The sequence below is a fragment of the Camelus bactrianus genome, chromosome 18 (genome assembly GCF_048773025.1).
Source record: "Camelus bactrianus isolate YW-2024 breed Bactrian camel chromosome 18, ASM4877302v1, whole genome shotgun sequence".
Classification (NCBI taxonomy): domain Eukaryota; kingdom Metazoa; phylum Chordata; class Mammalia; order Artiodactyla; family Camelidae; genus Camelus; species Camelus bactrianus.
The window spans coordinates 33,976,206-34,000,654 of record NC_133556.1 but is presented as its reverse complement, the minus strand read 5'-3'; the positions used below and the strand labels follow the sequence as shown (position 1 = coordinate 34,000,654).

The window sequence follows — 24,449 nt, the reverse complement described above, 5'->3', positions numbered from 1 at the left end:
GTTAAAAAGAGAAATGGTGGGGGTGCACATGAAATGAGGCTGAACAAAAGGGTAATAACTATTGAAGCTGAAGGCTGGGTATATAGATTCATGGTGTTATTCTCTCTGGAAATCTAATCTATTTTATCTAGTCTAGTCTAGGCTCCCCTTCCCATCCCCCCTCCCTTCCCCTTCCCTCCCACCCTCCTCTCCTTCCGTCATGGCTGCCAGTCCGTGACCTCTCCTCTCCAGTGAAAACAAAGCAGGCTGTCAGCACAGTTTGCTGCTTTTCCGAAGGGGTGTCAGTCTCTTTGATGCTCCTTGTCAGAAGCCACCTGGCCAGAGCTCACCTGCCAAACCTGGCCCAGGGGCCGGCTGCTGGTCAGCAGACGTGAGTGTTTTTATGCTGTGGTTTCTTACCAAAGTGTGACAAGTTTAGTAAATACACTTAAAGTCAAAAAAGTCACCTCTTCCTGCTATGGGGAGCTGGCATTTCCTGAAGCCTGTCAGACCATACCACCTTATATAAAAGCTGACCAACCCCAAATACCTCTTCTTGAGACGGCCTCCTCAAGCTCCAGGGAGACCACACACTACCCCATCAGGAGCATGCCAAGCCCCCAACATTCAGCAAACATGGATGTCTTTACCTCCATTATGACGCTTCCTACCTTTTGTGTACACAGAAGGCATTTTATGAAGTGCAAGGCATGTTAATTTTTCCCCAAATGGAAGGTGAGAAGCTCCAATATTTAAGAATAATCACCAAAAAAAAAAAAAAAATCAACCAACAACACATGCATATCTTATTCTAGTACCATGTGCTCCTAAAATCCATAATTCTTAGGACTTTCTGGTTGGCCCCCTCTTTAGCAAAGACATAATTTGCAATCAGGCTGGGTAAAGACAGACAGCCATTACTTTCTTAATGGCCAACTACCCAAAAAGGCTCAGTTAAGTGATCTCAACTAGCATTCTAATCAATTAAAATTGATAAGTGAAATACTTTTAATCTTTGTTTCAGCAGGCCATTCTGAGGGGGAGGGGGGAAGAAATGCGAATTCCCAGCATAAAATTTAATTCCATTTCACGGATGCAAACATTCTTGCTGCCTTGACGGAATGGCCCCCTTTAAAGCAAACTGTTTCTCTCTCTTTCCTTGAATCAAATCAGAGAAAGACTGGTTTATGGGTCTTCCCAGACAATTTCATCAATTTAAACCTTTACAGAAATCCCTGTGGCCACTTCTCAAGGAGGAAAGGGCCAAAGAAGATGGGCATAGGGCACAGAGGAGATGGAGCGTCTGTGTTCTTCCGAGAGAGAGAGAGAGAGAGAGAGAGAGAGAGAAAGAGAGAGAGAGAGAGAGAGAGAGAGGGAAGGAAAATAGAGCACAAACAACAAGGAGGCTAGAAAAAGGTGTTAGACAATCAGGTAAAACCCGTAATAATCACTTACTGAGAATCTTCCAAGTATCAGGTGGTGAGCTCTGCTATTTATATGCAGGACCGCATTTGACCGTGGGGCAACATTGACTCCAGTTTCCTGAGTGCAGTTACACGCAAGGCACTATGCCTAGTCACATTTATTTCATATTATATTTCACTCAAGTCTCAAAACATCCCCATAATATAAGGAAGATCATCTTCATTTTACATGGGAGGAGACGGAAGTTGTGGTGGTTTCGACCATTTGCTCAAGGGAGTCTAGAGGAGGGCATGGGTATCTGGCTCAAAATCCAACCCTCAATGGCCTATATCACAATCGCTGGTTACAAATGAATAGTTATGTCAAAACTCAATTGAACACTAAAACTTGGTGGATTTTATTAGATGTAAACTATATTTCGATAAAGCAGGGGGCCCTCTCCTCACTGTACACTACAAAGAGTGGCCATCTGCTGTTCCGGCCTCTCCAGCTCCCTTCTCTTGTGAGCTCCCTTTGAGGGCCCCCTGCTTCTGCATTCCCTGGTGATGGGGTTCAAAAGGAATAGCTCTCCCCCTCCCAGCTCCAGAGTGGGCATGTGACCCCAGCCTAGCCAATCAGTGAATCACATCCCTCTGACCACTGCCTGGTTCAGGGATGGTCATGTGACCCAAGCCAGGCCAATGAGAGTACTGCCCTGGACTTCTATAAAAGTTACAGGGAAAGAGAAGCTCTATTTCTGCCAGGGCTGTTCAGCTAGTTCAGCAGATCTTGGAGGTGCTGATGGCCGTCTTGTCACTATCTGATGAGATCCTCCAGAGGATGAAGCCAGAACAGAGGAAAGCAGAACTGAGAGATGGAGGGTGGCAGCTTCCTGATGCTGCTGCTTGAGTACCTAGATCCAGCCATGCCTGAAGGCAAAACTACTCTTGGACTTTACAGTGATATCAGCCAATTCCTCTTTCTTTTTCCTTAAGCTAGTCTAAGTTGGGTTTTCTGTCTCTTACAACCAAAGAGTCCTAATATATCACAATGCCCTTAAGAAACTGAAAACGATTTTGCCCATCAGTGTGCACGACCCCACAGCAAATGCAGGAAAGAGCGAGCTATACACATATAAGAAGGGTTACGGGAACATCACCAGGATTCATACCCACTGTCTCCTTTAAATCTCAGCCTCATGTTGCCGAGGAGAGCACTAAGGCATTGCACCGTTAAGTAAGTAGCCCAAGGTTGCTGGCTGAGCACGTGGTTCTCTGGCCTCCAAAGTCTTCATCTTTACCTAAATGCTGGTGATTTGCATTTTTGAAAGCTTTCCTTTTTTTTAGCAGCAGAATCCTTTCGTCATTAAAATCATACGGAAAACCTTTATACACAAAACCAATCAAACTGGTGCTGTTATGACTATATGGAGGGCAGGGATCCTGGAGCTGTGCCCAGCCTTGCTTGAGACCCCAACCACCGTGCACAGAGTTTTCAGCAAAACACCTGCACAGCTCCACTTGGTCTCCAGAAAGCAGGACCACAGACTGACTTCAAGGTGCCTAGAATCTAGGGCCCTCTCTCCGAAAGTTTTGTGTGACATGCACGCTCTATTAGCTCACCATCACAGATCAACACCAGTACAACATGCAGGTCGCACACGACCCTCCCAGTGACATGTGATTCAGCCTGGCGGCGTCCTCCCTGCACCATGCCCGCCCTCCCCACCCCCCAATGCCGGGACTCAGGACGATCGACTCACTCAGATCTAGGACATCGTCTGTTTTGATCAGGTCCTCCTCCCGTGTCAGAGGCAGCTGGGTCTCGGGCTCTCCTCGCAGTTGCAGTGATAGGGAACGGAGCATGAAGAACACCCGGATGGCCTGGACGCACAGTTCAGAGGGCAGAGAAGAGTGAAATCGAAGTCATTTCGGTGAGATGTTCCATATGGGAAAATCACATAGTGACTCTTGCTTTAAAACAAACCAACCAAAACAAAACAAAGCCCACGTCTCCCAGTATTGTGGTTCTGGTGCTTTCAGAGCAAGATAAGAAAACAAAGGACACAGCCTGTTTCAACTACCCACAGGTTCCAGTTTGGGCCACTTCACCTCACTGAGCACCTGTCATTTGCCAGGACCTTTCCTCTAGTGTTGTGTTACCTTCATAGCACCCCTGCTCAGCAGGCAGCCCTGCTTCACAGACGATGCCCTTAGACCCAAGGAGGAGAAGTGATGTGCTCCAGGCTCACATCTAGGCAGGGCAAGAACCAGGCCTCTTCCAACTAAACCAGCATGGAATTTGGAAATCCAAATCACAAGTGTTTCAAGGTCCCACCTACTGAATGTGGGGGTTGGGGGAAGACAGAAGGTGAGATGCTGGTGGGGTTCAGAGCTAGCCAGACTAGATCAAAACCCTACCCTTTCCTGGCCGAGCCCTTCCCCTGGAAGCCTAGGCCCCTTGGCCTTACAATAGGGGTTGTACCACAGGGGGTGTGCTGCTGACGGGCCAGAGGACCTGGCACCTGAAAGGTGTGCAGCAAGTCAGTGCCCTGAGAGCCCCTCAGACTTCCCCAGATAGCTTTCTGGGGACAGAGGTGGCCCCATCAGCACAGGGATCTCTGGCCCACCAAAGAGGAGTCTCAGTGGAATTGAGTGTAGCCAGGCAGTTCCAGAGAGCAGACAAAGCAGAATCCCAGGCCCCGGAAGCCAGAGAAGCTTGTACAAAAAGCAGCCTTCATCCTGGGGCTGGCCTGGCCTGGAGGTCCCCTCCCCTTGAGTCCTAGGTTGGGGCTGACTTGTCCACCAACCAGAGGCCAGGAAGCAGAGGGGCATCCACAGGGGAGGTGGCCTCCGGGTCACTTTCCCTAACCCGTAGTTGGAGGGCCTGCCTGAGGGAAACAGCTTGAGAGTCAGACATACAAAGTCCATGCTGGACTCCCAGCTCTACCACGTTGGGCGAGGCCGTGAGCTTCAATTTCCTCATCTGTGAAATGGGGGTTGGGTCCTCTACTGCTCAGGGCTGCTAAGAGGTTCTGAGATGGTGCTGGCGGGGAAGCAGTCTGCACATATTCCGTAAAGGGGTGACTGCCCCTTACTCCAGCCACTCCAGAGCCGAGCACGGGGAGGGCATGGGCACAAACCACTGTCGCAACTGGGGAGCCACACAGCCCAATTCTTGGCCTCCTTTTTCCAGTTCTGAGGCTGTAGGCCTGGCCCACGGAGAGGGGAGGCTGCCCTTTATATGACAAGGTGCCTCCTGAGACAGGGGATGGGGGACAGATTACAGCAAAACATGATTTATTTATTAAGCCCAGTTAGGTGCCAGGCGCTGTGGGCAGCTTGCTGCAATAGGAAGAAATGGAGCTGAGAGGGGCACAGTGACCAAGTTCACACAGCTGATGAGAGGCTGAGCTGGAGTCTGAACCCAGGTATGTCTGACACTTGGTCACTTAAACAAATACACGAGGAAATTCAAACACCCATGCTAGTCCAAGTGCAGAATGCCCAAGATGTGAGTGGTCACTTGAAGTCTTTGGCAGTTTGAGCTCCCAAATAAGGAGTCATGACCTCAGAGATGAGGGGAAAAAACAGGAGAAAAAGGCCCATCACAGTCAGGTCCACGTTGAGAGGATGCTTCATTTCTGCCTCAAAAGCCCATTCCTCTTGGGGTTCTGAAGGCAAAGCAATCAAGCAGAACCCAAGCTGGGGGATGAGAAAAGAGAAACGTATGTGGCTTTCTACAGCCCATCACTCTGAAAACCAGAAACCTCCCAGTATAAAAGGAGTTTGGAATTTGGCTTCTAATGTCATAGACCTTTTTGGTTAAACATCTGCTTTTGCTCTTCAAGCAACAAATGGAAGATATTTCCAGAAATACAAATAATAATAATAAAATAATTAAAAATATAAACCAAAATAACGCCCCCGCCCCCCCCGGTTTTTCTGGTTTTCCATACTTTTCTTGGTTCCTGCCCCAACCCTCAGAGAAGGAGGGATGCGTGAGCAGCCCGCGCCCACGAACGGGAGGGCGGATTCCCACAGGCCAGGTATTCCACTTGGGCACAAGCCAGGCTCCTGTGGGTGTCTATAGTGTTTGGCTGACCAGCCCCACAATTCCGAGAATCCACAAAGGAAAGAACAGATACCAGGACAAGGGTCATCAAATCATCCCACTGCCCCCTGTGACAATCACCACCCCCTCTGCTTACCCATGGCCTACCAGGGTTGGGGGCTGCACCATGTGACCTCAATCAAGCCTTTTTTTTTTTTTTTTTCCAATCAAGCCTTTTAACAACCCTGCATGGTTCCCAACTTATAGACAGGAAACCAAAGCCCAGCGATGTTAGGCAGCCTGCCCGAAGGTGATTCAACCAATAACCAGACTCCAAAGTCTGTGTTCTTCCAACCACGTGTCTTTGCCTTCAAAAGACTGAAGGCTTGGGACTCAGGCTTTTAATGAGTGCTTTTCTTGACTTTGCTAAATAAATGTACAAATTAAAAAAAAGTATTCCTGAAAAGGAAAAAGGAATTCTTATTCTTTCAAGTGCTCCTATAGAATGCCAGAAACACGGACTCTGGACGAACAGATTAGATTTGGAAAGGGGTGACAGCTGAGCAAGCCCAAATATAGAGAAGAGGCCCGTCCAGTTTGCTTCCACACAGCTGGGAGGAAACACCGGCAAGGAGAGTTGTGGAATGAGTCCCGGGAGTGGGGCAGGAGGACGGCTTCCTAGTCAGACAGACCTTGGCTCAACCTGGGGTCAAGTGAGTCACATGAACTTCCTGAACCCGGGCTGAAGCTCTGGAAATGGGGTACTCAACACCCCGATCACGAGGCCACTGCAAAGGTGCAATGAGATAGCTTAGGGGACACCCTGAGCCCTGGGGCCGGCCCTGGAGCAAACACTCAGTCCATGCCTTCTGTCCCACTTCCCTTGCCCCACTTGCAAGCTGAGGAGTGAAGGCGACAGTCACTCAGGTTAGAAGCGCACTGAGGCCACAGATGGGGCTGTGAAAGTCAGTCATTCTTAAAAGAGTGCTGAAGCAGTTTAAAGTGGGCATAGCCCTTTGGGAAAGCAATTTGGCAATATGTAGAGAGTCACAAAAAAAATGTGCATACCCTTTGAACCAGAAATTCCACTTCTGGGAACTTATCCTAAAGAAATAAGCCAAAAGAAAGGAAACACTGTATTCGTGAAGCTGCTCATTACAGTTTAGTTGAAAATAATGTAATATTGGAAGCAACCAAAATGTCTACCAGCCAGAAAATGCCTAAGTAAATTACGGCAGAAGCCACGAGATAAACTTTTCTGCAGTGTTAAGACGTTTGACCTATTCAGACTGTATCACAATGTCAAAAACCTCCTGTTCTACATGGAGAGAGAAAAGTGGCGAGGATGAAAGCAAGTCCATGGTTCACGCCCCCTGCATGCAAGAAAAGACGTGTTTGCAAACAAAGGTGGGAGGAGACACATAAAACGTCTGTGCTGTTTGTTTAGGCTGATGAAATCGCAGGAAATTCTTTCCCTCAACTTTCGAAACTTTATGAGATGTTACTGTATTTTCTTTAATGTGTAATACACATCCAAAAAGTAAAAGCAAAATATTCTACTTCCTCAAGGTCAATAGTGATAAACATAAAAATTGTTTGTGGTTTTACAAGGCAACAGGCACACAGAATGCAGGGACAAGATATTCATGCAAATATCTTTATTTCATAATGGCTTCCACGGCTACTCCATAAAGATGATTAGTGGCCTAAATTTATTTAGATTTTGGTATTCACCAGAAAGTCCTCTCCCTCTCTTTTCTCTAGCATTGGCTTAAGTAGATTTAGATAATTAAAAACTTGATTTGTTTCCCACCTAAGATGCCAGAATGCTCTGCCATGGTTCTGCCACCTCACAGCTGCTCCCATATACTCTGGGCAAGAGCTGAGAGGCAGGACACATGAGGAACCTGAGGCTCAGGGAGGTTAAGTAACTTGCTCAAGGTCACACAGCTAAAGCTGGGATTGAACCTTGGTTGGTCTGAATCATGAGCCTGTGTTCTGTCTTTTTTGGGGGGGAGGGTAGGCAATTAAGGTTTTTTTTTTTAATTACTTTTTTTTTTTTTAAATGGAGGTACTGGGGATTAAACCAGAACCTCATGCATGATAAGCATGAACTCTACCACTGAGCTACACCCTCCTCCTCTGTGTTCTTTCTTAACTGCTTCTCTCAGCTGTCCTTACATGTGGGGTAGGTCCAGCTCAAGTCCAAGGTTCTGCTTGCATGTTCTCTTCAGACCCCAGTAGTTTCCAAGACCTCATTTCAACATGGATTTCCCTTCTCAGCCGGGATGGCTCAGTGGGACTCTTGCTCCCTGGGTTTTATTTTTCATTATTTGTTCTGTCTATTCAGGCATCTTGCACGGTGCGTGGCACCTAGAAAATGCTCGACAGATATGTTGAAGGAAAGAATAAACAGTGTAACTTGCAAAATGCAACGGGGAAAGCATGACTCTCTTGCCAGATGCCTCCGCGTGGCCTGGAAGGCCCTCCCTCCTGCCCCTGTCCCTCACTCGGCTCCAGGTCCATGCTCCTCGGACACGACTTACTCGTTGGCATCTCACACCTTTGCAATCACTGCTCCATTGGTCTGGAAAGTGCCCCCTTTAAGTCTCTGCACAGCTGGCTCCTTCTCACTCTTTACCTTTCTGCTCAGACATCACCTTGGCAGAGCAGCTTCAGATCACCTCCAAAGCGGTGCCACCCTGTTTCCTCCAGGGCCCTCCCTGCAGTCTGGTATCAGCCTTGTCATTTGCTTACTTGTTGACAAACTTTCCTCCCTCCGTGGAACGTGAGGTCCAGAGGCTAGGCCATCTGCCCCGTTCACTTCTGCACCCTCAGGCCCAGCACCTGGCACACAGTAGGGGTCCAGTGGCTCTTTGATGAATGTATGAAGGAATGACTTACCAGTAAGGGTGCTCTGATCTTCTCTGACAAGTCTTTAAGGAAAATAAAGGGTAGGATTTCTGAAAAGGGTCAGCCTCCTAAAAGTTAGAAAAGTCTACGCTTGGCAAAAAAAAAAAAAAAAAAAAAAAAAAAAGAAAAAGAAAAAGAAAAAGAAAAAGAAAAAGGAAAAGAAAATCTTTGAATCCAAAAGGACGAAATGGAATGTTCTCTGGGATACAAGCAGAGAACTTGAAACAAACCACATAAGCCCTCAATTGCTTGCTAAACCATACACTTCCTTTAGCTCAAATTCAAAGCACACTGCTGTGTTCTGATGTCTGAAATGGCTAAGGAGCTAAGCTTCTGGAGGATTCCAGACAGCTGCCTTGCATCAGGAACTGGACTGACATGAGGGGCTAAAATTCCCCTTTATAAGTGGGAGTCTGGAAGTCACAAAGGGAAGCCTCTCCAAGGTGGATGGCTCTGCTCTGAGGTGGCCAGCCCTGTTTTATCTCATCCTGCCACCATCTCCCTGGCTCTAAACCCCCGGGCCTTGGGACTTGAGAGTTGCTTTTATAAACTCATTGTTTATAAGTTTATAAGGCTGAGTGAGAGACCCCGGGGAGCCTGGGTGTCCAGGTGCTCTGCCTGGGCTTCAGTTAGCAGTTTGGGCCGTGCAGCCCAACGAGGGCAAGGCACTTGAACTGAGATGTGAGGGCAAGGGAAGAAGAACCCCTGCCCCAGGGTGTTTCTGCCTTTTGCTATGTCCTCGCGACAGCTCTGGCAGGACAGGCCCTACTGCTTTCTAGGTGAGGAGACAATGGCTCAGAAGGCAGCAGGAACCCCAAAGCCCCAGCAACCCTCCCTCTGCCATACACCTCGCCCCTGAATTTCTCCTGTGGACCAGGACCGTCCACCTCAAGCCAGCAGGGCATGATTTCGGGAACCAGCTAACAATGCCAAGGTCCTTGTCGGGCTCTTAGACCCTGGAGATCTGCCTCCTCCGGCCCCTCCAACCCCATCACTTCCCACGTAGCCTCCCTCACGCTAGGCTCCAGCCACGGTCCCCTCCTGGGAGGTGCTGGAATGTGCCACACCTCCAGCTGCCCAGACTTCTCCACAGTCTGGGCTTAAGGACCATCCCTCTGTGCTGCTCCACCTCCTCCTCCAGGTAGGATTAGGGACCTGACCCCATGCTCCTTTAGGAACGGTCCTGGACCATGGTTTGATGCTGCCTCTTTCCCACCTTGCCCTCTAGACTCTGATTCCTTGAGAACTGGGGCTGGGTTTCTGTGTCCCTGGTGTCCAGCACTGAATAGGGCTAATAAACACAATGAAGGCAGCGGTGGGAGGCAGGGGTCATAGTCGTCACACTGTTGGGGCTGAATCCTGGCTCTGATACTTATTAGCTGGGGGATCTTGAGCAAATCACTTGACCTCTTCGTGCCTCAGTTTCTTCCTCTGTTAGGTGAGGGTAATACTAGTGCCAGTCTCCGAGGGCGGTTGTAGAATCACATGAGGAAATTCTTGTAAAGAACTGGTATGAATGATCCACTTTATCACAAAGGTTATGAGCTCATGTAACTATTAAGAAGACCTGACAGACTATGGGCCAAAATGAAGGCAAGAGAACCTGGGGGACAGGGTCCTCTCTGGCCTGGGGACATGACAGACCAAGGTAACAGTGCGGCTTCGCTGTTACCTTGCTGGGGAGCATCTCCCAGGCTAACCAGAGGCTAAGGGTGAGTGTCCCGCTCCGTGAAGGAGTCGCAGACACAACACTCATGTCAGAACCAGTCCCCCAGTAAAAGCCGACACCAAGAATGCCCAGTGTAAACACTGCCACCCACAAATACAACCGTGCACCGGGCCACGGGGCCTGCAACCCTGGCCAGGAGCAGAAGGAAGGAAGGCGTCACTGGCTCAGGCAGGGTGGGTCCTGTGGTGAGGTCTGTGGGTTTGGTCAGACAGCAGGGAATGTGGATTGACTTCAGACACATGGGCCCAACTTCCTTTGCCTCCACCCTGTCCCACCCCACCCCCCAGGCTTCCAAGGCAAAATCGCCAGCAGGAAGGCCACAAAATCCTCTGAGGCAGATCCAGCAAGTCAATCCTGCTTCTCAAAATCCACGTTAAACACCTCTGCCACTCTGGCTACACCTGGATTAATTCAGAGGAAGACAGGCTGATGATGCACCCGAGTGAAATGAATTCCTCTAATTTTTTTCACCAACCTGCACATCTCCAGGGAATGATTTTCTAGGAAAAGGTTATGGTGCTTTCTAAGAAAGAAACTGTGATCGTACGAGTGAGATAAAATACCGTGAACAGCCCTGTGAGACAGCTTCAGAAAAAAAGTGCTGATAACGGAAGCTGCAGCTGAGTTCTGAGAACTAATCTGCTTCTACACACCTCCCTCCCGCAGGCCGGCCAGAATCACAACTTCATTTGCGTGTGCCTCGCCCCAAGATCACTCAGATACCTTAACGCCATGCCACCTCTGGGGGTCCCGGGTCCCAAGCCTCTCTGGGCCAAGATTTCACAGCAGCCTCACCTGCGCTGCACCGACAGCTCACTCCCCCACGCTCCTTCTGCCCACCCTCCTTCCTCTCACAGAGCCCTGGGGTTGGGCCCGAGCTCTGCACCAGCAAAGGCAACCTGCCTGCAACTGACATCCGGTGCCAGATGCAATGGAATGTCAATCTCTGCTTTAAGAAAGGGCCGAGTGCTCTGGAAAGTGAGGCTGGGTGGCAGGGTATGAGGGAGATGCTGTCCCTGGCTATCCAAATGTGTGTTGCCATTTGCCATCTGGATGTGATCAGAGCCCCTTCCCTCCCTGCCCCGGGAGGGCTCCTGGCTGACAGCTGCCCAGGAGAGGCCAGCTCCAGGGCTCACTCACCCGCCGGGTCTTCTCCACGTCACCACACGGCAGCCGCTTCACAAAGTCAATGCCCGTCAGCGGCGTGCCTGTTGGGGGCAGCAGGATGGAGGCGTCCATCATGAGATACTCCACATTCATGGGCTTCATCTAGAAAAGACACATTGGAAGGAGCCTCACTGAAGGGAGAAAGGGACTGGGGCAGGTCACACCGGCCTCTCACCTCCACCCGCACAGAGTAAGTGGCCACATCAACCCCGATGGAGACTGAGGTGAGAAGCCTCGAGGCCGCCAGGCTAGTGAGAGATGTGCCTTTTTTGTTTTCTGAGTTGCAGATTTTCCCTTCATTTGCAGTGACAGTTCAGACACTGGAGAAGCTGCCTCCCTGCTATGAAAGCTCTGCTTTCTTACCCTCTCATCCCACCCACAACCCAGCATGGAGAGGAGCCAGCCTCTTTATGGGTGGTCCCTATAGGGGGCCCTCTGCGTGTGAGCCTCCTTCCCCTGTACTTCCAGTGACGATGACGGCAGGCGTAGTGATGCAGCTTCCACTGAAGGAGACTGGACTGCAGTGCAGGTGGTGAACTGTCTAATTCCCCCAACAACGCTAGAAAGGAGGCTTCCTCACTTAATAAGAAAATGAGGCTCAGAGAAACTGAGGAACGGATCTGGGCCCACTCAGCCAGGTGGTGGCAGAACCAAAATATGGACCCAGGCCTGCCTGGCTCTAGACCCCCTGATTTATACCACACAACCAGCATTTCCCCTTCTTTGTCTCCTTATCTTCTTACTTGGGATAACAGAACCAAGCCACTTATTAAGCACCTAGTACCTGCCAGGCCCCCGCAAGGCTCGCCTCCTACTTACTGCGCAGGTGCTGGTGCTGTCCTATACTACAGAGGGGAGCGCTGAGCTCAAAGGAAGGGTGTATGCCCACAGCCACCGGACCAGTCAGGGGCAGAGCTGTATGCCTCCTTCCACACCACCTCCAGGAAGCCTTCTCTGATTATGAAGACACATGATAACATTACCTCCCCTCATGGAACTGTGTCGCATCAGTACTGACCACTTAATGTATATGTGTTGTTGATCACTGACACTTCTTTTACCTAGCATCATAAAGGAATGACATTTCACAAAGGGAAATATTCTACAGAATTAATTTTATTCCCTTAAGCACCATGAGCTTTGTTGTGTGTCTCCTCTTTACAGAAAGTGGGTCTCAATCATATCACACATTTTTCCCTCCTGTGACATAAAGCTGACTAAACAGGGCAAGGCTGGGTGAGGGCCCAGCCATCTGGAGATCTGGTGTATAGGGAGCCACTTACCACATGCTGCCTGCCTCCTCCTTTTGGACCCATTAAGCCTTCCTCCAAAGGCCTGAGGTCCACCATCCCAACCCCTTTATCCCGGGGAGGCAGAGCCCAGTCTCCCACCCGGGGCGCCCGTGGCACCAGCCTCCCGGCAGGGCCTTCGCAGCTTGCCTTTCACTCCCTGGCAGCTCCCTCTGCTCTCAACCACCTTCCCAGGAAGACCCTCTCAAGGTCAGCCACACTCATTACGCCTCCGCATTAAACAAGAGGTGACAAGAGAAACAGGGAAGGCTCAGAAGTGAAGGCCTGGCTTTAGTGAAGGCCTGGCTCTGGCAGCACCTTAGGGCCCGTCCGCAGTTTACTGAGCTTAGCAGCTGGTTTTCACAAAGTCTGAGCTAACAACTGACTTTCAGGGATGGGGGCTGGGCGTGGGTCAGCTTTTATTTCTCCAGAGTGCCAGGCATTGTGCAAGATACACAATAAACGTGCGACTGAGACAAGCAAGCAAGACCCAGGAAGCTCCCTGTGGAGGGAGGGCGAGGAACCGAATGTGCGTGGTGCCTAACGTCTACCGGAGGCAGCCCTTACGTAGTTCACATCCGGGCTGGAAAGCTATGTGGTTTGGGCCCCCTTTTACAGATGGAAAAATCAATGCTCAGGATATAAGCAACCCACCCGAGGCTGCAGTTAGTAAGCAGCAAAAGAGGAAACTGAACCGGGGTTTAGGAGCCCGAGCTTTTCCACATCGTTAAGTGACACACGAGCCTTATGTTTCCAAACAAGAAGCAAACTCTGGAGAATTACGTTGCAGAAGGGGATGTCACGGGGGTAAAGTACCATGGCAGCTGACCCGACTCCACTCTGCTCCAATTCACGCTCCAAAGACTAAAGGCCGAGACACTCTTTGGGGGCGTAAGGGGGATAAGGGCGTGTGGCAATCAAAGGTGTGGGGAGCACAGGGGCAGCCTGTGCAGCACCACAAGGAGGCCTGGGTGCTGCTGGGGCATTTCTGGAGGTGAACTATGCCAACTTACATCTTTCCCTTGAAAAGGCTCTGCGAGGCCTCAGACATGCTGTGAGTGAGGACGTGGTGAGGGCCCAGCCTTCCAGACACCCAGCGATGGGCCAGGGAGCCAGGGGGCCACGCCGCGCACACTGCCTGCCTCTTTCTTTTTGACACTTTAAACACTTGGGTTTATTATAAACTTCCCGAATCACTTCACTCTTTGGTGAGGAATGCCTGTGAAAAGCATAATTTATCATCTATTTATTGAGTGTGAACTAAGGAGCAGGTGCTGGGGACCCAGAGACAAATGAACAAAACAGAGGAACAAGCTGCAATCTCTGCAACTATCTTTTCTGCACGATTCTGCCTGCTGGATGGACAGGGAAGGTCCCGGGCTGATGCTGCAGATTCAAGGAAGAGCCACATGCACGAACATTCTGGTGGCAAAGGAGGCGGGGGCACTGGGAGGTGAACTGTTCTGCCCTGGAATCCTGGCTCTGCTCCTCAACGGCCAGGCACGCGTGGGCTCCTCCCTCTCTCTCGGTTTCTTATACGGCAAAAAGCAGAACCATGATAACAGCTACTCCCATCGGGTTGACGTGGGGATTAAGAGATTTCACCTGTACGATGGGTTTTACACTCCTGACACAGACTAAGACCTCAATCAAGTACTATTCACGTCCAAGTGAATCCTTCTGACCCATCTAATGACTCAGCCCAATTTGGGGGGGGGTGGTGGTAAATGTCATCTGAAATTTCAGTGATGGGGATCCAGAGGCCCTGTTTTCAATTCACTTTTCCACTAATCTCTGTCCTTTGGTTAGACGAGCTCTCTCGGGGTTTGGCAGGGCGAGCTTCATAGACCCACTGGTGCGTTCTGGCCCCTCACTTACTGTCATGCTCCTGTACTCATCCTCAAACATGTCCAAAAAGATTTCTTCTCCCTAAAAAGAAAGGAAGGAAAGAGAAGATTATGTATATTTTTTTCCATAAACAACACAGTATCGTAAACTTCAGTTCGCGGCTTTTGGGGCCATCTGTTTCTTATTAGTGAGTTCTCGTAAATCACCAGGAAGTAAAATACACACGTGAACACGAACACACATTCAAACAAAAGCCCAAATATCAAATTGCACCTCTCAATGTTTTTCTCCTTTTTTTTTAAGCGTATGTAGTTCGATTTCTAGTGTCAAGGCGGTTAATTTAAAACAACAAAAATAACTTCATATATAATTAAAATAAAAAAATGGTTAATATTTCAAGTATTTAACACTGTCTATTTGTTGAGAATGGTTGGAGAAAATAAGATTCTTGGTTACGTTGTCGTGTTAAAACTACGAGGCTGCGCACTTCTGGAAGGAAGAGTATAATTAAATATGCTTAATGCTACAATTACATGTCTTGTTCCCCTTGTTTCTGACGCATGCCTTTGGGGTTCTGGAGTCCCTGCAGTCCTGAGGACTCCGGCTAGGAGGTCCCCCTTAGAACAGGGTGGTAAGGAGGAACTGGCTCTTTGTGAGACACGTAAACTAGGGGCCAATCTCAGCTGTACCTTTCGGAGTCTCTCTTTATTTCACCACAAGACTGGGATGACAGTCCGTGTCTGTGCAGGTCGTTGTGAAGACGAAATGAGTTTGAGTGTACGGTCATTGTGATTACCGCTGGATGGGCCTGCAGCTCGGGAGGGCAGGGCAGGCTTGCCTGAATGCATCCGGACTGTTAGAACTGGCCTCTGTCCTGTCCTCTAAGTCCTGAATCTCACTCACACACAAGAGTCAGGGTGGGGAAAGCGATAGGACCTTTATTTATTTTTTCAGTTATTAGAACTACAGATAAATCTGAAGGTTCTTCTGTGGTGTAAGAACTGTGCAATAACAACCCCTGAAAATATCCAAAAGCTGCTGAGATATTACACTTGGGGTGCAAATCTTATAGGATAAAAGAGAGAAAAACCTGGGTTGGGAGAAGGGAGCTGCAATTCAAATCCAGTTCTCCTCCTGTTTATGAGAAAGAAAAATGCTCTGGGAAGATGTCTACCTGTGTGCCTTCCTGTTTTTTGCAATCCAGAAGCTTTCCAGGGGGAAACAAACTAAGTGCAGTTATAATGGAAAGAGCTTCAAAGATGACTTTGCTCAGGACTCGTATCCTCACTTGAAGGCCAAGCGTGGTTTGGGCGGGTCAAGGGAGACTGGGATTTCCGCCCCGGTGCGTGGGGGCCCGCAGTGGTGCACCTTTGTCTGGGCACATCCGCCGTGGTGCAGCTGAATGGGGTCATCTGAGCCCAGCGAGGTGCATTTCCCGATTACCTGACCTGGTTTTATCTCAACAAACACTGACAATAATGGACAGTGGCTTAAAAACTTTCTTGCAAAGAAGATTCCTGTGCATATATGTAATTCACAGCAGCTCAGAGAGAGTACAAACAATGAAAGCGCAGGTGAATGAGAAAACAGCAGCGCGGACAACTAGGTTCCTCCCAGGAGGATCTCTTCATCAGCCAAATTACCAGGGGGAACCGTCACCAACTGGATCTGGTGAGAGTTGATGTGGAGGCCAAATAATCAGGTAAGTACTAGCACTGTTTGACATATGGATTAATCCACCACTGCTGACAACGATGAGCCCTGCCTAAGAATATATTATGCCTTAAGAAAAGAGCTAAACAAAACCACCACAAGGAGTGATCTTAAAACTAATCACCCGGAACCTGGAATCTACAAATTTTCCAGATACTGGAAGTCATGGTGGTCCTTTACAGACTGTCACTAAATTCATGATAACTGTTTAGAAGCCTGTGTGAGATTTCTCAGCATACAGGCACACTTCATCTATGGTACTGTGCTTTACAGATACTGCATTTTTTTTTTAAACAAATTGAAGGTTTGTGACAACCCTGTGTTGTCAGATGATGGTGAGCATATTTTAGCAATGAAGTATTTTTAATTAAGGTATGTACATTTTAAGACATAAAACTATTATACACTTAACAGACTATAGTGTAAGCATAACTTTGATGTGCACTGGGAGACCACAAATTTGTGTGACTCTCTTTATTTCAATATTCACTTTATTGCGGTGGCTTGGAACCAAACCCACAATATCCCTGAGGTTTGCTTGTACACGTATAAATAACACACATGCATATAGTTCATAAATTCACACGTAATTCAGTAATTTTATATGTAAAACAAATATAATTCATGAACACGTAAGTTCATATGTATAAGTTAGTCATATGTGTATCTGTATATAACTCGTAATTTACATGTAAATACATCAATAAACAAATTCATATATAATTGATGAACAAACTCACATACTAGGGGTGAGACCTCAGAGGCTGCACTGATAAGAGCACATGGGCAGAAAAGTGCAGAGACCACTGCTCTGGAGATGATGACATAGAACGTTTTTACTCAGGAACCATGGGTGTAAGAAATAACTGGGGACACTGCAGTCCTGTTTATGTGACACACACACACTTCCGCCCACTGTGTGTCAGCGACTTACCTTATAAAAGTGCCGCACGAGGTGGACGCTTTCTTCTCTGGCGCCCTGTGGAGAGAGAGGGAGGGCGTGAGGGAGGCAGGGCCCCCGGAGGTGAGGGAGTTGGGTAAATCACAAATTCTAAAATCTGAGTGTATGAAAGACAGATGCTGGGCTGATATCCATAACCTATAAAGCAGTTCCCTCCTTGTAGGGGGAGGAGGAGCTCAAAATAAAAATGGGCAAAGGAAGGACGGTTCAATGTGATGACATGGAAAGCTGTTAATATACAGTAATATGAGGGAAGTGGGTTCTAAAATATGGCCACGATGACTCCCTTTTTATAAAAAGAAAAATTCATTTGTAAGTGTGTGTGTGAGTGTATGTTTCTATCCAGAAAGACACACACCAAAGTGTTAAAAGTAAAAGAGGTCACTTTTTATCTCTCTGTACTAAGTTTTCTAAAATAAACATGGAAAACGAGGGGAAACAATAAAAGCTACTTAAAACAATAAATGTATACAGCAGCATGAGAAACCATAAGTAAATAAATGTGTGTTTGTACATGTATAAAACTTTCATAAAACAAAAAGAAAAAGAAAAAAATCCTGGAGACAAATACAGAACCAAAAATAATGATAAGAAAAACTACTAAAAGTCCCTAGTTACGCAGGACCCTCAAGCCCACCTCGGTGGAAGGGAAGACCCATGGGAACAAGTGTGTGGGGTGGGGTGTTGGGGTATCGGGCCCAGCTTCTTCGCGCTGGTGCTGCGGAGATCTGGATCCAGGAGCTCCCCTCAACCTCCCCCTACTCTCCCTGGGGCACAGGCGGTGGGAGGAAGGGCCCTCACCTCCAGGCAGGCCAGGTGCACGTCCTTTATGATGCATCCCGTGCTGGTCACGACTTGCTGCTTTAGGAGCAGGCAGCTCAGCTCCAGTGTCGCCAACCGGATCTTCCCGTCTGTAGAACACACCCGGGTCAACCTCACACAGCTTGGGCCTCACACCCTTAAACAGTCTCTTGGGCTTTACAGACGCTCCCTCGAGGAGTCCCTCTAAAACCCTCTGCAATGATATTCTAAAGAATGAAGCTTCAGAGCAGTGAACCAACTTGCCCCAAGTCTCACCCTGGGCCCTGATGGACTCCAGGTGCCCTGACTGCCAAAACCCACATCTGGCATCATCCCTAGAAACACCTGTGGCTGCCTGACTGCAGGACACCCCTTAAGTTCATTTCTGGGGAGAGGTCTCCATGTGGAAGGAGGGGTCAGGAGAAGGGAGAGTCTCTAGGCAACACCTCCAAGGCCTGGGAAACTCCAGGGACCAGGATGAGCCACTAGGGAAAAACTCAAGGCAGACACACCACTGCACACCTCTCTGCCTGTCCTTTAATGCCTTGTGTGTCATGAATCCGCTGGCCCCAAAATGAACCGGCTGTACAGAAGTAAAGCTAGGCCTCCCTAAGCACGATACAATGCCAGGGGCTGCCAGGGACAAGGCTGGTCAGTCTCAGCGAGTCTGCTGCCACTACCCCAGCCCCACCTGGCCCAGCAGCTGCCCTGGGCCGGTGGCACCTGCCTGCCCACCCTCCTCTGAGTTCAGGAGTTCTCCAGAGCACAGTCTCACTCGTGCCTGCCCTTCCACCGAGCCCCACTGTGGGCCAGGTCACAAACATCCTGCTGCTGCCTCCAGGGAAGGGGACTGATTTTCCACCAAGCCCCTTCTTCCTTGGCAAGCTCCTGCCAAGCTGCTCACTATTCCTCCCACTGGCTCGTCTCTCAAGGGAAAGAGAGGGAGCAGCAAGCTCCTTAGGCCCTACTGAAGTTTCTAGATTGTCTCTCTGAGCTGCCCCAACCTCTTTTCTTCAAAAATCCAGGCTGCTTTATACATTGTCCTCAGGGGGCTGGCTGGTCCTCCCCAGCCTGGAGGTTCCTCCCCCAGACACCCTGGCCACGCTCAACCTTTCTCCATCACTGAGCCACGTCCGGCTCTCACAGCTCCTGCCTCCCCCGACTGGACCTCTCGCAGAAACTGACCCCACTAAGCACCCCATGGTCCTCAGCCACCCACATCTTTCTTGCCACCCAAGACACCCACCTCCTGGCCCTCTTCTTCCTACGTGGAGCCTGGCCAGGCTCCGGTGCTACCTCCCCTCCAGACATCTCCCCTCCTGTGACTTTAGAAACCATCTGTGAGCCCCGCAGTGTTAGTTCGGGCCCTGACCGCACTCTGAGCTCTCGATTCCACCTCCACATGGAGTCTCAGGCTGTCCTTCTGGAGGGCAGGAGCCACATCTGTCTCCTACTTCCTAGATGCCCTTCACTCACACACACAGGCTGGCATGCAGGAGGTGCTCAGTGAATATTTGTTGAATTTACTGATACTCTGGTGACAGCCTTGAAGCCGTGGACCTGTTTCTCCAAGCCTCTGTACCACTGTACTCACTCCCCAGCAGTCACACTGTGCTTCTGGCCACCACTCCCCTGACTTCTGAAGTCCTCATCTGCAATCACAACCCCCAGCCCTGCCCTTCTCCTGAGCCTGACTGAGGCCCACCCCTGGATTTCTCCTGATTGCTCAGCTCAGCGGTTCTCTCTCCACCAGGCTGCATCTTCGTCAGGCCCTTTTCCGTGTATTCACTCACACCCCAATGGCTTCTCTCCCTGCCTTGCAACCAGGGATTCTCACTGTTGACATCTGGGGTCAGACAATCCTCTGTTGTGTGGGGCTGTCCTGTGCACTGCAGGATGCTCAACAGTATCCCGGCCTCTATCCACTAGATCTAGATGCCAAGAGCACCATCTCCCCAGGTTGTGACAACCAAAAACACCTCTGGACATTGCTAGATGCCCCCTGGGGAACAAGGCTGCCCCCGGTGGAGAACTGCGGCGCTAGGTCCTTCCAGCTCTTGCCTGGGCTGCAGGTCAGCGTTGGCCAAAGCCTCAGAACTAGGCTGGCAGGCGGCAGGCACTAAGCGCGTCTTACACGAGCAAGAGCACCCGACCCAAACTTCAACGCCCGCTCACACCCTCAGCCCGGTTCACGCTCACATGTGACCTTGGGCCACCCGGAGAGGACAGCTGCAGACACTGGCAAAACTGACGAAAGAAGGGTTGAGCATAAAAAGGAAGAAAGAGAGGGTCTGGCACAAATACCATCGGGGTGGGAGGGGGGAGAAAGAGATGAAGACATGGCTGGACAGGAGGCCCAGGACACAGATGTGTGAGGCAGAGGGCATGGCTGAGATCTGCCTGGATCCCCACAATGGCTGAGTCTAGAAAGCCAAGGCTCCTGGTGCCCAGCGTGGGGGCCTGGCCCCTGCAGCTCCGCCGTCCCCGTGAACAGCCAGCATGGCCAGGCACCTGGCTGCGCGGCGTTGTTCATGATCCTGATGAGCCTTTCCGCCAGGAGATGGTTGTAGGTGGTCTTCTCGGCCGCGCTGGGCACTGGGAGCTGGATTCGCTCTAGCTTTTCAGGGTCCATGCCTGGAACAGACAGGAGAGGTGAGCTGTAAGTGGAGGCGCCACCCTCGTGATTCCTGCCACGACTGGGCACTACCTGTACTAGACCTCATCTCAGCGTTTTCTGTAAATGGAACTTAAGTAAATATACTAAAACATACATTTGCTATCACTACTTGTAAATGGGAAATCAGCACTGCTACAATATTGACAGCAACAGTGTTTTTACATTTTAGTCGAAGACTGTTGACTGGCTGCTCACTGTGGCCACCGTGGCCCGAGGCCCGCTCTGGCCGTGTTAAAAAGGACAACATGAGGTGCTGAGTCATGCAAGCTTGAATGGTGACATGCTTCGGGGCATTATCAGAAAGAGAGGACAGGGAACAGGAAAAGGGAGTACCTTTTGCACAGCGCGCTCCTGCTGTTTCGTACCAGGTCTGCCTGCCACCTGAGGCCACCCGCACAATGGGGGAAACAGAGCAGACAGAAAGGGGACTCTAGCCAGACCCACCAATCGCACCTCCAGCTCTCCATACCAGACTGGAGGAGCTGGGCCCGCCACTTGGCAAGCACACAGGTGGCAGCAGGCGCCGCGCTGGGCCGCACAGAAGGGTGCAAATAGAACGAAACCAATAGAGTGGATCTGTCTTTAAGAGGCAGAGGAATCATTTTTCCTCCAGTGAAATCTAACAGCATTGAAAAGATGAAAGACATGGCAGGGGAGAGGTGGGTGGGAAAGGAAAGAGAGAGCGCTTGGAGTCTAACTGCGAACAGTGTCTTTTTTCTCTTTTCTTTTTTCTTTTTAATTGAAGTACAGTCAATTACAATGTGTCTATCTCTGGTGTACAGCACAATGTCCCAGTCATGCTAGAGTGTCATTTTTCTTAAAGCAGAACCTGGGGGCCGGGGTGACAGGAAGACCTGCTGGGACCACTTCACCAGGCTGGGGGTGGAAAAGAGGTGCTCCAAACCTTTATCCCCTCATCTTGCCTGGCTCTGGAAAACTACATTTGCAGAAACAAACATTCTGCTTGATTCAAGCTGGGAGACTGGAAGGACTGTTTATGCCTGAAGCACGTCTTTTCCTGTTATTCTACGAAAGGGGGGAAGGTGGCACTTCTCGGAACTCTTGAAATACGGCCCCTTGAGTACGAGATGACGCTTCATTTAGAACCTTGACAAAATAGTGGAGGATAGCACTGAAGAGCTGATTGTCTGGATTCTAAGTAACTCCTACACTCACACGTTGACGTAATAAACCATAACAATATATCTTGCTTTATTGAATTCCTTCCAGCTCCAAACCAGAGGCGAAGTCATGCCAAGGAGACGACACTGCTGAGGGACGGTCCGAGGTCTGGAGCTGGGCAGCTCCCTCTCTCACACCTTGCCAACGCGGCTTCCTCAAAAAATTTGATTGTGATGGAAATTTAATCTGTAGATTCTATGTCCCACTTGGATGCTGAATGTCTAACTCTGAAGCACTTTGGTTTATTAAGTGGCAAGAAGAACATCAATGAAATCTTTCTGGCATTTGGGTTTTTCCCCCAGAGACGTCAATACCGGCCGAATCACTCTACCCTTTAACTCCTGGCCCTCTGGGGACTGTCAGGCAGTGGTTCTGGGGAAAAAATGTCTCCTTGCCCACTTGATGACCTGCCATCCATCATCCCCCTTCAAAGAAGACAGAGGAAGGAACCCAGCTGCTGGCTTCCTCGGGAAGGTGGCCATGACCGGCAGAACCAGGGAGACACAGACAAGGATCAGCTCTTGGATTTCCACGGCGAGTTTCCTTTTTTTGTCTCTTTCCTATTATTGCCCCGATTCCCTTAGAATTTGTCAAAAATGAGGAAATCGGTTGCAAAATCTTCTCTCAATGGGAAGGAAAACATGCCCAGGTTATCCTGACCTTTCTCAGCTGGCAGCTCCTCTCTCTGTGAAGTGGGGGAACCCCAGGGACTGGAACAATTCCACAACTTCACAGGACCAGATTCCAACAAAACCTCTTCTTTAGTGAGGAAATGAAGGCTCAGAGATGTTAAATCACATCCCCAAGGTCACAGAACAAGTTAGAGGCACAGTTAGGATCAGTACTGATTCCAAAGGTGGGCAGGATCCAGATGGGGAGGGGGTGGCACCACCCGTGCAGTGAACCAACCTAACTAAAGCTGACATCAAGCTATTCTAGAAAGCCCGAAGAAGGCCTGCTGAGCTGTCTGGGGACAGCTCAAGGGACAAGCAGCTCAGGCTGGATCTGAAGGATGAGCTGTACAGGGATGACCAGGGCTTGCCAGGCTCAGGGGCAGGGCAGGAAGTGCAGAGGAGCTTGGGGAGAGCGGGGCGGGGGGCTTTGGGAGGAAGTGATGAGACAGACACTGGGGGGAAGGGACAGGCACAGCTTGGGTACCAGGGTCCCTGGAGGCCAGCTAGCAGGTGACATGGTCTGGTTGTGCTCTGGTCAATTCTGGGGTGGTCTCCATTCCCCTGGCCACTCGAGGTAATCTCCAAGTTTCTAGCACTTTTCCCCGAACAGACTCCATACGGCAACGCATTCTACGTGAGGTGGATTTTACCACCGGCCAAGGGGAGACAGAGAACAGGGTCCACTCCCCACAACACAAGGCAAAACTTTGTAAAAACAACCCCTCTAAACATGTCTGCTCTTTCCCCAAAGTTCCTGCTGGGCTTGGTGCCTCGTATCCTCCCCTGTTTCTCTCCTTCTCCCACCACGGTCTCTAACAACCCCTCTATTACTCTGAATGTTATCCTGGCCTTTGGCTTTCAAGGCCTGTGCAGCAATTCAAAAGCTCCAGACATTCTTCTGGGTCCAAACAAAACAGTGGCTGACAGCTATGAATGAACAAGGTCAACATGCTAATATAACAAGGGATGTGAAAAGCACGTGAAAAGGAAATGGCATGTGTGCAGATGGACGGACGGACGGACAGCCAGACAAAGACACCCCCCGGCACACACACACAACACGTGTTTCCAGACACTGAGAAGCAGCTTTTGTTGCAAACCCAACAGAGATCCTTCACTAGCCATTTCTCTTTGACTGAGGTAAACACTGTAGATAATATATTGTCCTATTTGCTTCAACCCTTAAGTGCCGGGTGACAGACAATTTCCAGAGAAACCCAGAGGCACTTCACATGGCCTGGGAAGACACACATCCAGACTTCAGCAGACCACATGCTTCCTCGCTCCCTTCCCGTCTGCGTCCGATCCTCTCTGCCCGAGTGAGTCAGAACAGGTCTCTCCTAACAGCACTCCCACCCAGCAGGCACAGGGTTGGAGGCGGGCGGGAGCAGAACTTCTCCCTAACTAATTCAAAGACTCCCAAGCAGAAGGGACGGGTGTAGCTCCTCAGTGTGAGTAACCAGCTCCTGAGCTTCCCCTCTGTGTTCTGGCTTCTGGATTCAGGACAGGGGTGGAAGAGACTCAGACCAAAGCTACATGAAAAGAAGCAGACGGACAAACCTGCACAAAGAGACTACGGTCGTGCCAGGTAAATTATGGTCAAAACTTTTTTTCTTTTGGTCTCCTTGGCTGGAGTCCCGCAAGCATCACCAGCTTTGGAAAACTATAGATCAACTATTTCGAAAGCTAACCAGATGTTGGGCCAATTTCCAGTGTACTTTCAGTTCTGATTATGTGTCAGTCGAGACCCAAGATGATATTTTGTCAGCTCTCTGCATGGCGAAAGCCCCCCTTTATCCTATTCCCTTTCAACCTTTCTTATACCTCTCATCCATGTTCCAGTAATTTCTCAGCAAAACAAAAAAGCAAAAAGTCTAAGATTCGTCTTGGGTAAACAATGATAAATGGAGGAGCAGGAGTAGAAGAGTAGTAGTGGGTGGAGTGGGGGAACCTTTAAGAAGATAAAGCTGCGTAATGCAGCCCGCGCCCCTGGGCCAGGGCCCTGCAGACCTGACAAAGGAGAGAAGGCTGCATTTGCTATTACAGATACTAACGAGAA

General features: G+C 49.7%; 1 protein-coding gene across 7 annotated transcripts in view; it reads right to left on the bottom strand.

Moving 5' to 3' along the window:
* The window catches only part of CLEC16A (C-type lectin domain containing 16A), a 196,337-nt gene that overhangs the window by 100,317 nt on the left and 71,571 nt on the right, over window positions 1–24,449 (bottom strand). For 5 of the 7 annotated variants that reach the window (XM_074346794.1, XM_074346795.1, XM_074346796.1 and 2 more), the window contains exons 13-19: window positions 20,369–20,491; window positions 17,858–17,967; window positions 17,030–17,074; window positions 14,413–14,463; window positions 11,219–11,347; window positions 6,505–6,540; window positions 3,146–3,266 (exon numbers count right to left, since the gene is read on the bottom strand). In XM_074346794.1, coding sequence (XP_074202895.1) covers window positions 3,146–3,266; window positions 6,505–6,540; window positions 11,219–11,347; window positions 14,413–14,463; window positions 17,030–17,074; window positions 17,858–17,967; window positions 20,369–20,491 — 615 coding nt within the window. The remainder of the gene's footprint in view (window positions 1–3,145; window positions 3,267–6,504; window positions 6,541–11,218; window positions 11,348–14,412; window positions 14,464–17,029; window positions 17,075–17,857; window positions 17,968–20,368; window positions 20,492–24,449) is intronic. The other 2 variants (XM_074346791.1, XM_074346793.1) reach the window with 1 other exon arrangement.